The 15937-nt window shown below is 32.3% G+C and overlaps 1 protein-coding gene across 1 annotated transcript; it reads left to right on the top strand.

Annotated features, from left to right (window-relative positions):
* The first annotated feature begins 11242 nt into the window (after positions 1-11242).
* On the top strand, positions 11243-14648 carry LOC123903904 (transcription factor bHLH25-like). Its single transcript, XM_045953588.1, has 5 exons — positions 11243-11338; positions 11493-11590; positions 11881-12366; positions 12823-13182; positions 14028-14648. Exons 2-5 carry the CDS (start codon positions 11552-11554, stop codon positions 14094-14096), a joined length of 954 nt encoding a protein of 317 aa, XP_045809544.1. The 5' UTR covers positions 11243-11338; positions 11493-11551; the 3' UTR covers positions 14097-14648.
* The last annotated feature ends 1289 nt before the right edge of the window (positions 14649-15937 follow it).

Raw genomic sequence — 15937 nt, forward strand, 5'->3', positions numbered from 1 at the left:
CAATCGGATCTCATGACCCACCTCAACACCCCATTATCAACTAAGTTATACTTAACAATACAATCAATCAAAGAGAAAATGTGAATGAATAAATGGAGGCTAGAATTTTCATTACATTGAGCAAAACTTATGAGTACAAAAGTTACTCACACGATATATAGTAAATATAGTAAACTATTTTTAAGCCCAAATATAACAAATGTCCATTACATTGTTAGAAGCCTACTAACATATTATTTAACTATCCCGACAAACTCATAATGTGTTCACATAACATAAAACATTGAGAGTTTATTAAACAATATTAAAATCAATACTAAAATTGTAACCAACATACAGCACAGCAGAGGCAATCAAGTTTAAGAACCAACTTGAGGCCTAAAAAAAAACAAATAGGTAACCTTCATATCTCACCACACCACTTGCATTTCTCCCTTTTTAGCAGCGAAAGCACAACAATAAAAAAATGTCAAGAATTATTGGCTTGATGTCTTTCTCATTGCTATTTCTTGTATATATAGAGGTTACAAGATTATACAGGTAATTACACTAAATAATTACATTTAATGAAAACAAATCAATATTTGATTTGTTTTCCTTATTCTAGAAACAAACTAATAATTATAATTAAGAGGACAGGTCAACTCCTTATTCACATCCCCCCTCAAATTGATGCGGCTTGTCAAGGAGCATCAATTTGCTAACAAGAAACTGATGGCGTGGGCGCGGAACAGCTTTGGTAAGAATATCTGCAACTTGGAACTGAGTACTGACATGAGGAAGTGCTATAAGTCGGCCATCATAGGCATCACGAATGGAATGACAATCAACTTCGATATGTTTTGTGCGTTCATGAAAGACAATATTTGCAACAATCTGGATGGCACTTGTATTGTCGGCATAAAGTGATGTAGGCTCAGTTTGCGGAAATCCAAGTTCAGCCAAAAGACCACGTAACCAAATAATTTTCGAGCATGCAACAGACATGGCGTGATACTCAGATTCAGTAGAGGATTTAGAAACTCTTGCTTGCTTCTTACTCTTCCATGAGATCAACGATGAACCGAGAAACATGCACCAACCAGTGACAGATCGACGAGTGTCAGGACACCCTGCCCAATCGGCATCGCTATAAGCACTCAATTTAGGAGTGATTCCGGTGGGAAAGAAGAGACCACGATGAGAGGTGCCTTTCAAATATCGAATGATACGACGAACCGCTGCTAAATGAAGATGTCAAGGAGAATGCATAAACTGACTGACTGAACAGCAAAAGATATATCAGGACGAGTAATAGTCAAGTAATTAAGGCTACCCACAAGTTGTCGATACAATAAAGGATCAGGCAAGAGATCACCATCATCACGATGATATTTAACATTAACCTCAAGAGGGGTATCCACCGGATTAGCTGATTCGAGACCAGCCATAGAAATCAAATCGGTGGCATACTTATGTTGATGGAGAAGAATTCCTTTAGATGTAGAATGAACTTCAAGACCAAGAAAAAAATGTAGGGTACCAAGATCTTTCATGTGAAATGCAGACTGTAATTGTTGCTTAAGTCGTTGAATGGAAGCAAGATCAGAACCGGTAATAACCATATCGTCAACATACAAAAGAAGAAGAACGATACCGGCAGATGTGCTATGAATAAATAAAGAGGAATCATATTGACTTTGAGTAAAGGAGAACCCAAGGAGAGTGGAGCGAAATTTCTCATACCATGCTCTAGGCGCCTGTTTCAAACCATATAAGGAACGTTTGAGCTTACACACACCTTTATATGAAGAGAATAGGTCTTGTGGCGGAGTCATATAAATATCTTCTGTCAAGTCACCATGTAGAAAAGCATTCTTCACATCCATTTGATGAAGAGACCACCCACTAGAAGCAGCTATAGAGATTACCGTGCGAACAGTTGTCATCTTGGCAACCGGTGCAAATGTCTCATCATAATCAATTCCATATTCCTGCTTGTTTCCTAAAGCAACCAAACGAGCCTTGTAACGGTCAAGGGACCCATCAGAATTTAATTTCACGGAATACACCCATTTGCAACCTATAGGTTTGACATCAGGAGGACAAGAGACAATATCCCATGTAAAATTCTCTTGAAAAGCTTGAAGCTCTTCATTCATTGCTTTTATCCAACGCACATCTTTAACAGCCTGTGAGTAACAAGGAGGAATAGATATACTAGACAATGAGGCAGTCAAAGAAGTATGTGAAGCATCATACCTGTCTGGTGAATATCGATCTGGTGCTCGAGATATTCGACCAGAACGTCGTGGTTCAACCATAGCAGGAGCAGGTGGCAGAGCAGTGTCTGGAAGGGGCATGGGAACCTGCTGTCTGGATTTCCTGACATATACATATCCAGGTTTATAACGTTCTATAGATTCAGGCATAATGGAAAAATTAGGAAGAGTAACAACATCATCCAAGGCAGGAGAAACACGATGAAACATAAATTGATCCTCAAAAAATGTCACATTACGAGAAATGCGGAAGCGACAATTAGATACATCATAACACACAAAACCCTTATGAGAGTGACTATACCCCATGAATGCACATTGAACAGATTGTGCTCCAAGCTTATGTCTTTCAAACGGAGGTAGATGAACAAAACACACACACCCAAAAGTATGCAAATCACTATAATCTGGGTGAGTTTTATAAAGACGAAAAAAAGGAGAATCAAGATCAATAACCGTAGAAGGAAGACGGTTGATAAAAAAAACAGCTGTGGAAAGAGCCTCCACCCAAAATCGAGATGGTACATACGCTTGAAGAAGTAAACTGTGTGTAACATCAAGCAAATGACGATTCTTGCGTTCTGCCATTCCATTTTGTTGAGGGGTATTAGGACAAGAACGTTGAGATAAAATGCCTTTTTGTTGAAGAAACTCCTGAAACTCATGAGACATGTATTCACCACCAGAGTCAGAACGAAAATTTTTAACACTTCCATGAAATTGAGTTTCAACATATGTCAGAAATTTCTTAAACATAGAAAACACTTCAGATTTAGCACGAAGAAAATATATCCAAGTAAACCGACTATAATCATCAATAAATGTGACAAAATATTTATAGCGAGCATGAGAAACTACTGGAGACATACCCCATACATCACTATGAATCATCTCAAAACAAGTGGAAGCACGATAAGCACCAGACGAAAAAGGTAGTGTTTTACTTTTAGCCAATTTGCAAACAGAACATGAAAGAGATGCATTAGAAACAATATTTTTATTGCCCAACAAACGATTTTTAAATAAATGAGATAAAACAACAGAGTTTGGATGACCCAATTTCCTATGTCAATCCTCATAAGAATTCAAAACATTATTACAAGCAAAAGATAAATGACTAGAAATAAACTGGAGTGGAAACAGTCTTCCCACTTTAAGCCCCTTCGCGATCACCTTCCCCGACACTTGTTCCTGCACAAGACAACCATCACGAGAAAAATTAACATTACAATTGTTATCCACCAATTGACCAACAGATAATAAATTGGAAGCAAGTCCAGGCGATACAAGCACATCTCGAAAATCAGAGTTAAGGTCACCAACATTAGTGATAGACAGGGCATTGCCATCAGCAATTTGAATATTCTGATTACCATGATAAGAATGTAAATTGTGCAAGTATTCAGAGGATCCTGTCATGTGATTGGATGCACCAGAATCAAGAAACCATGGACGAGAAACATTAGAAGACTTACCCTGAATTCCCAAGGCTGAAAGAGCAGAAAGTACCATTTGTTGGATTATTTCAGACTGTAAAGCACCATCAGTAGATGTACTGGTGATGGAAGGACCAACTTCAGAGCTTGTAGAGGCATGAAAAGCTTGCACCGGACGTTGTGTTCGTCGTGGAGGATGAATAGGGCAATCAGAGATAATATGGTCCCGCTTCTTGCAATAATTACAAAACTTCTTACTGCAACCACTAGCAAAATGTCCAAATTGTTTGCAAGAGAAACATTGGATATGTCGAAGATCATGACCGTTACCTCTACTTTGAGCAGCATATGCAACCGTAACGGGCTCAGAAATGACAGAATCATGAGACATTATTCCTTGAGTAGCAAGACGTTGTTCCTCTCGGAGAAGTTCACCAACACATGTATCTAAAGAAGGAACGGAGTTCCTATTCAACAAAGCACCTTTAACAACCTCAAATTCTGGACGGAGCTTCATGAGAAATTGATCTCGCCTACTAGTATTGTAGACCTCTTGGACAACCGCAAGAGAACTCTTGGGGACCTTAGCATGTATAATTGCAGAGTGTTCTGTCCACAAATTCAGAAACCCAGAATAATACTCTTGAACAGACATATTACCTTGTTTGTAATTGACTATCTCTTGCTCCAACTGAAAACGTTTGGCATCATTATCTTGGTCATAGATACGCTTCAATTAGTTCCACATCTCTTGAGCAGTAGAAAAAGCTCGCAAATTATTAATCATCTGAGGATCAATAGTACTGAGAATCCAACTGATAATTTTTGCATCTTTGATTTCCCATTCATCTAAATCAGTTGTCTTTAATGGTGCCTTAGAGACATCATCCAAGTGACTCCATAATCCCTCTCCCTTGACATACATTCTAAATTGAAATTCCCAAGCAGGATAATTTTTGCCGGTAAAACGAACACAAAAATTATGTTTTTCGTTCATAGAAGCCATGAAAACAATGCTACAATAGTGGTAAAAAGGGAACCTTGAAAATTCCAACAATATCACAAGCAGGAGCTTAGCAGAAAACAACACAAGCAGAACACTGTAGCAACGCGACACTGTAGCAAACGCGGTACTATAGCAAACGTGGTACTGTAGCAAACATGGTACTGTAGCGGCAAACAAAACAGACGTGTGCAATTAGAGTGCACGAAAAAGAATCCCAAATCGAAGCCGAGAAATTGTAAACAAAACGAATCACACCAGGATGTGATTGTACGACGACGGCGGAGAGCAAGGGCGACAACAAAAAGTGAAACGGCAGAAACAATTTCAAGAGCGAACCAGTGGGGTGTCGCTGAATAAAGCCAAGATTAACGTAAAAACTCACAAGTTGGATCGAAACCCTAATTATACCATGTCAAGAATTATTGGCTTGATGCCTTTCTCATTGCTATTTCTTGTATATATAGAGGTTACAAGGTTATACAGGTAATTACACTAAATAATTACATTTAATGAGAACAAATCAATATTTGATTTGTTTTCCTTATTCTAGAAACAAACTAATAATTATAATTAAGAGGACAGGTCAACTCCTTATTCACAAAAAACATATATAAAAAATCAATCATAAAAATAAAATAAAGCAAACACGTTCCCAATTTTTTTTTGAAAACTCGACAGCGGAAGAAACTAATACTTCAAGGCGGATCAAACCATGTTCTTATACCATGATAATATATACAATCAATCAAAGAAAAAAAGAAATACAGAAAAATAAAAGAAGATTAGGATTTCCATTACATTGAGTAAAACTTATGAGTACAAAAATTACTCTTACAATATATACATAAAAGATTAAACTATCTTTAAGCCCAAATATAAACATAAAAGATTAAACTAATTAACATATTTCTAACGATACAATTCTTGTTCACTATAACTTAGAATATTCGCTTAAAATATATGTATTTTGATGGATGGATGGATATTCTAATACATGTTATCTGGTGACCAATTTCATGAGATCTGGAAAGAATCTCCAGGCATATGTAAAAAGTATTTTTTTAATTAACAAGTGTTTCAATATAACTTGACAATTGAAATGTTAATTAAAATGCAGTCCTAGTTGCATTCGTGCGGGTTCGTAACAAGAAGATCGGATATAGATTGGACGTTAGATATATAGACAAAATGAAACAAAATATGAAATTTTATTAATTTGCTCAACTTTTGGTAACGAAAATAGCTCCCCAACAAAAACTTAATTAGGTTAATATTTTTTTTAAAAAAAAACACCATTAAAAAAAATAGGTCAATAATTCTAAATCTAATATTGCCACTAACTTATCATGCCACTCTGTGAATACAGATCAGTACGTAGAATCAATGCATTATTTTTTTTTAGTAGCAATACATTAATTTTACATAAAATATTGTTAATTAATGTGTTCTCTTTTTTAATTGGACTTAGCTATATTTACACTGCGGCCGAATTTTAAATTATCAGAATATTTTTTTTTTTTTTTATGAATTTGAGATTTAAAACAAAAAAAATATGTTTATTCTTTTTTTCTTAAATTGTTTTTTTCTTAAATTGTGCATTTAGTTAGGAGAAAATAGCAAAGAGTGAAGACACTTTTTTTTTTAATGTTTTTTTTGTTTGGTTCATTTTCTTAAAAGGAAAATGGAAGCTAAGTTTTTCATGGCTCATAGATATTAAAAGTTATATAACACTTTTACTTAATTTTTTTTTCTTTCAAAAAGTAAAATAGTTTCACAAAGGTGCGGTATCAAATAAGTGTGACTCGATGTGCGTGCAACAACAATGGTTGTGGTGGCTCATTCGAGTTGGACCGCTCTTTTTGAATTGAAAGTTGAGTCTATCTCAATCATACAAAACATATTTGTAAGTTGAGAATTGTCTCTACTTGTAAACTCATGTTCAAATCATCTCAAGATTGGTTTGTAAAATAAATATTATCTCTACTTATAAATTTTGTTCAGATTAACCCACATCTGATATGAGACTCTTAACACATCTTGTTGTATGATTTAAGTATTCCTTATACTTTTTTTAATAAACTTTTTTTATAATATAAAAACCAGTTGAAGGTGAAACTATGACTTACTTACAAGCAATTCAATCGATACTCAATCGAGTCCATGAGCACATGATTTTTTGAAAGTAATTCTCAAATTTTAATTTATTCAACCCCACTCTATAGCTAATGGGGGTTAGGATTGTCTCCCGTGACAATCTCACGGGAGGGAGTAAAGTGTAGATCCACACCCTCCATCTTTTCTTATTTAATTATTAAAATACCTGTTCAAAAATAATGAGTGGTCAGAATTTCACTGAACTCTTCATTGATTGAAGACAATCTAGTCCCAACTAGTGGTACTTCAAAATTTAGCAATTTATTGTATGTTCGAATGAGTTCTGTTTTTTTTTTTAAAAAAAAAAAGCATTTTATAAATCTATTTTTTAAAACTTATTTTGAGAAGATAATAAAATAATATTAGTAAAAAGTGTATTGAAAATGAAAAAAAAATAAGTTTATTAAAAAATAGATATGGGTAATCTATTTTTTAAAACTTATGCTCATTTTATAATAGATATACTCATTTTATAAATCTATTTTTTAAAACTTATTTTAAAAAGTGTATTGAAAATGAAAAAAAAAAAAAAATAGTAGGTATCGATTATCTAAGCAGAATGTCATAGTGACGTCATTCCAATCCTATTGTAAAATGAAAAGTAGGATTCACCCCCCTTTTTTTAAGTAAAAAATCGAAAAAAAGATAGTATTAGTCAAATTGACATTAATAATTAGGGATCTAAACGGTTTAACAAAAATTAATTAACAAAAAAAATTGATCTAGATTGAATGAATTTTGATTTTAGTCTCTAAAAATAAAATTGAGATTTGTTCATCCCAAAAAATAAATCGATTTGTTTATAGTCCAAAATGGACAATTTTTGAATTTTTTTTACATTTTTTGAACATAACATGGATTAAATAAGTTTAAAATAATAGATAGAGCGATAGACATAACATCGACATATATCTTGAACATAAAAATGTCATAATTTTAATATTAAAATGAACATAAATTGATTATTAGAGATTAAAAATAAAACAGAAAACTTTGAAAAAAATTATGACACCGATAAACTTATTGCATATCATTATCAAAAATGCTTTTAATACATATGGGTATATCAATAAAAATATGGAAACTAGTTATTGATGAGGCCACTTTTGCTAAAGCGTGAACAACCTCGTTGGTTTGTCTTGTAATAAACTCAGGACGCGAGGTTCTAAAATGAGAACTATGAACACGTAAACAATCTTTTATTACATCACCAAACTCAGACATACCATATTTCTTGCTATAAAATCTCGTTACGACGTTTCTGAAATCAAGCTCAAAATCAACATTTTCCAATTGTAGCCCATGAATCCAATTTAACGTGTTAAGAAGACTCAGAGCTTCACCAATGCCGGTGTCAAATTGGCGAGATCCACTCTGTTTTGGCAAGAACAAACTTTCCTTGATCATCTCTTATACACGTTCCTATGCTTACTTTATTTTGAGATATAGAAAAAGAAACATCAATGTTGCATTTGTATCTACCACTCTCGGGCTTAGACCATCGTAAAACAATTCGTTGTTGTGAATGTGTTGCTTCCATGTGAATTTGTGCTCCTTTCGAATAAGTCAAAAAAAATTATTGCATGCTCACAACTAAGTGGATCGGTTCAATTAATATTGTTTTTCCATAACTTGTTATTTCTTTGTTGCCAAGCTCCAAATTACAATCATAAATAAAACAGCAACGAATTTAGTTTTATAAAGGGTCCTGCATAAGATGACACCAACCAAAGTGATACCAAATTTGTTTGGCATTGTCACAAAGAAGAAACATATGCCTATTATCTTCATCACCATGTTCACAGAGAAGACAATCATCACAAGGATAATTCACTCTTTTTTTGAAGTCTTATCGGCATACAATTTCGACACAATCGTCACATGAAAACTTTAAAAGATGAAAACATCTTATCTTTATTTTTTTTTACCAAATCTTTTTTTTTTTTTAAAACTCGGTATCCGGCACTAGGACCGACTAATTCGATGGGATCAATCTCATCGCCCACTTGCGGTGATCCATTTAAAGTCAGAGTATTTTTACTCTGTATGGACTAGCCCACCGAAATTGGCACAAGAGAAATCTTATCTTTATTTTTAATTAATAAAGACTAAAATTATATTTTGCTATATATTAGAGACAAAAGACTTTTTTTTTTTACAGTAGCTATATATTAGTTGTTTATTTTGACGCGCAATGCTAACACATGTGTTTCACTGCTACACTATTTATTATCCTCAAAATTGGGAAAACCTTAAGGGGACATGACTAAGTTTTTGTGTTGAACTGCTAGCTGATTTATTAACAATAGAATACGCACTTCTGGTTCGTCAAATAGGCTTACGCGATCCTGCAAATCATCTATGAAAGCGATGTATATATCGGACAAGGATAATATATATACATAAGGGAGTGCTCAAATTACACTATGAGTGCGTTTGATCTGCTAAAAAACAAGAGAATAGACAACTTCAATTGTAATGTGTTTGATTGTAAATTTGTTTCAGGGATTAGACAAATATGGAGGCAAGGGACGGCACAAAAATAGAATTTTTTGTCCCTCACTAAACCACAGCACAACTTTTTGTCCCAAGTACAACTTGTCTAAAATACCAAAATATCATTTTATTCACCAAATATCGTATAAAACACAAAGTTGTTCAATATCATAAAAATTTGTTCTGTGTTGTTCTGCCATGTGTTGTGCTATTCTGTCTTGTGCTGTTCTGTCAAGTACTTATTCTTTAACGGATCAAACGCACCCTAGATATTTTTTGAGTAATGTTACACCACTCAATAACATTTTAACGAATATTTTTTTTATTCTAAAATTCACAGTTGTATTAAAAAATTTTATCATATAGATGATTCATGCAAAAACTTTAACAAATCTATAATTATTTGATATAATATTGAGACTAGTCAAATCTAACAGTTTATGTGTTTTTACTTAACATTGTTAATCTTAATTGTTCTATGTTGCCGATTTTTATGTGCATGTTGGACTTCATGAATCAAACTTGGAGTTCGAAATCGGAAATAATGAATCTAGTGCGAGAGTTTATATAGGATTGAACAATCCTCCCCTTTAAACCATGATTTTGAGATGAAGTTAAAGTTCAATCCATATCATTAAAAAGAAATGACATTAGTGATAATTATTAATTAGTTTATATGCTTAAAAAGTTAATTGAACTAAACTGTTGATGGCAATGGCACGATCTAAATAGCATGTTGGAGATAGGCAAGGACAACAGTTGCATATATTCCAGTTAGATGGGAGAAAGAAATAACCAAATAAGGAAAGTCTCCATCCTAGTTGTCATATTTTCTGCGGTGAGTTGGCAGCCACACTACGCCATATCTTTTTATTTCGGTAGATTAATTTTTAAATTAAGTAAAATTATAGTGGGAAGTTATCTAATCATTTAATTAATACATGTAATTATATAATTCATATTTTTTCTTTAAAATTACACTTATGTTAGAACTAAATTGGTTTGAAAATGACTCAATCAGTTTTGATGATAACAAAAATGAATTAAAGAGAATACTAAATGGAGAAGTTTCTCTATATTATCTCATTCATAATTGACATCTCTCTATTGTAAAGAAACAAGAACAAAGATTAAACTCACAAGCAAACACAAACAATATGATCACACTCTTTGTGTCTGAAGAAATGATACGATCGACAAAACTTTAATTTAAATGATATGATGACATTTTCATATTATATAAAAAAGCATTGCAAAGCGTACAAGGGCTAACGTAATACACACAAACAGCTTTTTTAATTAAATTTTATCCGTGTAAAAAAAAAATTAAACTTTATCTTACATTTCCTTGCTTCAGCTGTGAAATTCACAGCCACCGAAGCAAAAGATTCCAAAAACCCTAACAAAAAAATTAATTAAACTTTATGATTCATTGAACTATCAATGGTCATATTTTTGTCCTAGAACTACCGTGCGCTCATGGTTAAAACTTTTACGGGAAGTTTTGTTGGACCGTTGGTGAAAATCATTCAGTTGGCCTATAGAAACTTTCACATAAAAACCTTTTTTTTACTAAGATTAAAATCAGTATGAATGATATTTGTAGATCAAAAGTTATATTTTAGCCTATTAGAATCTCAATTACCCAACAAATTTTGTAAAACCTTAAATTCTCAAAAGGACGTGCTAAAATGTTGCAAAGAGTGTAAGTCATAGATGATAGAACCCATAGTTTGACCAAATATAACGAGTGAAGAGGTATCAGCCGCATAAGGAATCATTTTCACACGTGTATAATTCTAAAGCCATTATTTCACCCGGGTATGAAGCGTGTATTGCCATAGCTATAGTTGCCTCTATATAAATAAATAATAATCCCTCATAACTTTGTACTTCTCAACAACCTTACAAACAATTAATTTGAGAAAATAATAAACCTCTTCTCTCTTTGACGTACGTTCTTCTAATTTTCTTCATTCATCAAGGTATAAGTTATTTTCTTTTTCAGGTGTTTGTTTCTTTGTCATCTATTCTAACATGTCAGTCATGTTTTGGGACTGTCCCTTCCATTCTAAGATTTCAACTTTTTAATTGAATTTCCTTAATTTGTTTTTGTTTTTGTTTTTCACTCTATTTCAGTGTGTTCCATACCACAATATCAAATCAAATCTATTTTTTAGGAAGGAAACTGATCGAAGATGATGGAAATTATGTCTCCTATCTATTTGCCTGAACTTGTAAGCATACCTCTATCAAAATATTACCTATCAAATAGTGTATCTTAAAATTAATTCATAAACTTTTTGCTTCTTGACCAGAAAAACATTTTTAAGGAGACAAGAGTGTAATATAACTAAACATCAAGTATATATACACGAATAATTTTTTATTACACTTTATTTATTCTTTTAACCGATTATCAGAGTTTTCTTTTGCGAACAAGAGAGTTCAGACCAATGAAAATAAATTGCATATATATAGAAGGAGAAAACTTAGTCTTATATTAATTACTAAATTTTTTGAATAGGGAATGGAGGATCTCAACTTCTTGCACCAATACCCTATGGATTCTCTTGCATCGGATGCATTTGACAACTTTGGATTTCACTTTGACAACAACTACGAAACAACACCAAATTGTTTCCCAGTTGAAACTCATCAACCTAATGATAACTACGTTGCTCAAACAAGACCAACTAAGAAGATAAAGACATCGTCAACCAATCCTTCTTCCTATTCATCAACACCTCAACTCATTTCATTTGAACAATTCAATGCAACACCAATTGTTTCTAATAAGGAATTTTACGGCCTTGATTATTCCGATGTAAAGCCTAAAATCGAGAAAGGGTGTAGTAAAAACAAGGATTTTCCGGCAAATTATGATAATCGAGCGAATCAGACTAGAAATACAACTCAAGCTCAAGAACATGTAATGGCCGAAAGAAAACGAAGGGAAAAGCTCACTCGAAGTTTCATTGCTCTTTCGGCCATCGTTCCTGGCCTAAAGAAGGTATATATGATCTTATCCTATATATAATGCTACTTCATTCAAAACCATTACTAGCTAGAAAAGTGAGATCTCTCTAATTCTCTTGTGCCATATCAAACTTTTTTCTAATTGAAGACTCGTTTTAGTTTTAAGAAAAACCGTAAAAAAAAAACCTAATTTGATCTCGGAAAAAATAAATTCAATCAACTTTCAGTCATTCGAAAAACTAAAAATAATCCGGACAATTTGGTTTTCGAGACTCAAACTGATCGAGGTTGTTTTTTATTTTCATCAGAGACTAGAGAGTTTTTAGTTCTTTATTTTGCTAATATTTTTTTACTTTTTTATTTTAGTATTGGTCTACTTTACTTGCATTGGGTGCAAGTAGTACAAATTATAGTGATTAATGAATAAACACACATGCAAGTTTAACCTAATTAAGTTATAGTAGTAAATTAATTATGGCATCATGTGCAGATGGATAAAGCATCTGTATTGGGAGATGCAATCAAATATATGAAACAACTAAAAGCACGTTTACAAACTCTTGAGGAACAAGTTGAAGACAACAAAAAAGTTGGATCCACAGTTCAAGTCAAGAGATCTGTTATCTTCATTGATAATAATGACCATGATGACAACAACAAGAGGACACTTCTTCCTGAAATCGAAGTAAGAGTTTCAAGTAAAGATGTACTCATCAAGATTCAATGTGATAAACAAAGTGGACGTGCTGCTACGGTGTTGGGCCAATTAGAAAACCTTAATCTCATTGTTCAAAGTAGTAACTTTTTGCCCTTTGGAAACAACATGCTTGATGTAACTATTGTTGCTCAGGTAAATAAGTAATAACTATTGTTACTTCAGTATACTCATTTCATCCTTAATTATAAGTAAAGGTCAATTTTTCAGATCAATTGAATAACTGATGTATCTAGTTTATAATAGAATCCAGATTCATCAATTATTCAATGTATTGGCTCTATATTAATATATGACATATTTGAATTCACTTATTTATATTTATTAGTATCATACAAACTTACACAATAGGGATTCGACTTCCCTGTAACCGCCATTACCAATATTTACACATTCGAAATATTGGTGGTCATTTGATCAATATTAGATGGTCTAAGTTAAAGTCGTTATTTTAAATTATAAATAAACTAAAATTTTGAAAGTCTGATCTAGATCGAATGATCATTGTTCCAAATGCGGGATTGTGGGATCACATAATGTTATGATATGGTTTTAAGCTTATTTCTATAAACTTTAAGATAAGCTTATGAAAAATATATGAAAAAATTGATTTTATTTTATCTTTTGCCATAGGAAGAAGGCTATACTATAAGCCTTTAGTTTAGTTATTATTTAGATAAATATTTATGCATGCTTAATTAAGTTGTTAATAGAAATCAAGATATATTTAGCTTTAATGTTCAGCTTAATGATGAAGTACATACACACACATACTCTCTTCGGTCTTAAATAGTACGCATGAGTTTGTTGGATAAATAGAAATTGATGTATGATCCATAACCGGACTAAATATATCAATTTCAATTTATCAACCTGACTGTCTCTTATATTTATGATCGCAATTAATATTGAACATTTTAGATTAATTTATTTATTGAATTGTTAAACCAAGATGATTAATATAATTACATCTCATGCAGATGAACAAGGAAAACTGTGTGACTGCAAAGGATCTCCTAGGAAGCATACGACAGGCTTTGATCAATTGAAAAAATATTTAACCTACATCAATAAGTTTACTCAACAAACGATTTTTATCACAAGTGCTTTCAATTATATTTTTCCTTTTTAGTATCCTTAATAAGCTGAATTCTGGAGTACAATACATACAAAGGAAGATCATGTTTTCAACATTCACATAGTATTATGATTCATTTGTTTTCAGTCAAGGGTTTGTTTGCTTTGGTCTGTTCTTCTAGGTCGGTGTGTGGAATTTCAACAGATGGTGCCAAAGTGTTTGTTTTTTCGTCTGTTGTGTTTTTTTTTTTGCATAGTTGACTTTGACTGGTTAAGGTTAACTATGTTAATTCCATCACATGTGTAATTGTTAATTTTTTTAATCATTATTGGAATGGTTATCTTTTTTTTGTTTTAGAAGCTTTGACTTATTGTAACCTTTTTCTTGTTGTGAAAAGGTTTTGGTTTGATATCCATGTGGCAACCACTTCATTTTTAATAGTATTTGTTTTCTTTTGTCGTTTTGTGCTCACTTAATTTTGTATAAAATTCTTATTTTTAATGATGATTGATTATGGTCTTTATATCCAGTTGCTATTTTTTCTAATTTATTTTATATACTGTTTGATCACCTTCCAACTCACTTGATCTTTCTCTAGATCTCTTTGTATATATATTATCTGTAAGAGATTATATTCTTTAGAGATTATATTCTTAAACAAGCTTCACTTCTCATTAGGTACTACTTAATTAAATTAAATAAATAATATCCATTAGGTAGTGTGTACTAATATAGAAAAGAAAAAGTTGAGACAGTAGTTCAATTTATTTTGAGAATTATGTTATTGGTACGAAATATTTATTGACTTTATTAGATGAGAAAAACGAAAATATTGAGTTTAATTTTTTTAGGTAATTACTCATTTTATCTTTAATTATAAGTAAAAGTTAATTTTTCAGATTCATTGAAAAATTAATGTATTTGGCATATATTATAGACCAAATACATCAATTATTGAATGAAGCTTAAAAGTAGAATTTTGCCTATAAATCAGGATAGAGGGAGTATGTTATTTGTGCGATGTATCTCATTCAAATAAGATAAAGTCTTGGGACTTTTTCTTTTTTTTTGAAGAATGAGACATGTTTTATTAATTTAATTCATTCTTGCAAATGATCCTTAATCTAGCTCACTTGATAATACTATTATTGTTAAGGCTAATTATGCTACGGTGGACCACATTCACAAGTGATCCACCGTGGACAAGTGATCTACTAAATACGAATTTTATCAAATTTACCGTTAGATTGAAAGTTTATCACATGGATCATCCATATAAAAATTAGAAAAATTGAAAATCATTTTAAATATTATTGAGACCTGTTGTAAAACGGTTTACTGACTTTATAAAAAACAGAAAAACGAATTTTCAAAATTGGCAACGAATTAAATTATTGGCTGAGTCGCGTACTAGGTCGCTTTCTTTAAGACGTTTCGCGGAACTACTCGAAGAAGTGCACTGTAGTATATCGACCGCGAAGTCCCCAGGATAAAACAGCCGTTTTCAAAGAAAATACCGATAAACTACTGCACTGTAGTATCGGTCAGAATAACACCAAATATGGTACGAAATATCGAACCACTCTATTGATATACGAATATCAATTCTACGGTTTACAACCGTTCAAATTTTGAAACAACAAAAATTTAACGAAGAAGAAAAAATAGAGAGGAAAGAAAGCAGTTTCTCAGAATTCAGAGAAAAAGAAAAGTGATTTAAAACTGAAGAGAGTAAGTGGTATTTATAGGCAAGCAGGGAGCTGGAATCAGAGGATTTTCAGGAGCTGAATTTGCTCAGTCAAAGTTCCAATC

Source organism: Trifolium pratense, linkage group LG2 (assembly GCF_020283565.1).
Source record: "Trifolium pratense cultivar HEN17-A07 linkage group LG2, ARS_RC_1.1, whole genome shotgun sequence".
Lineage (NCBI taxonomy): Eukaryota > Viridiplantae > Streptophyta > Magnoliopsida > Fabales > Fabaceae > Trifolium > Trifolium pratense.

Coding starts and splice junctions, on each gene's coding strand:
- LOC123903904 (XM_045953588.1), top strand. CDS start 11,552: ATGATGGAAATTATGTCTCCTATCTATTTGCCTGAACTT. Junction 11,591..11,880: donor CTATCTATTTGCCTGAACTT/GTAAGCATACCT, acceptor TTTTTTGAATAG/GGAATGGAGGATCTCAACTT. Junction 13,183..14,027: donor ATGTAACTATTGTTGCTCAG/GTAAATAAGTAA, acceptor CATCTCATGCAG/ATGAACAAGGAAAACTGTGT.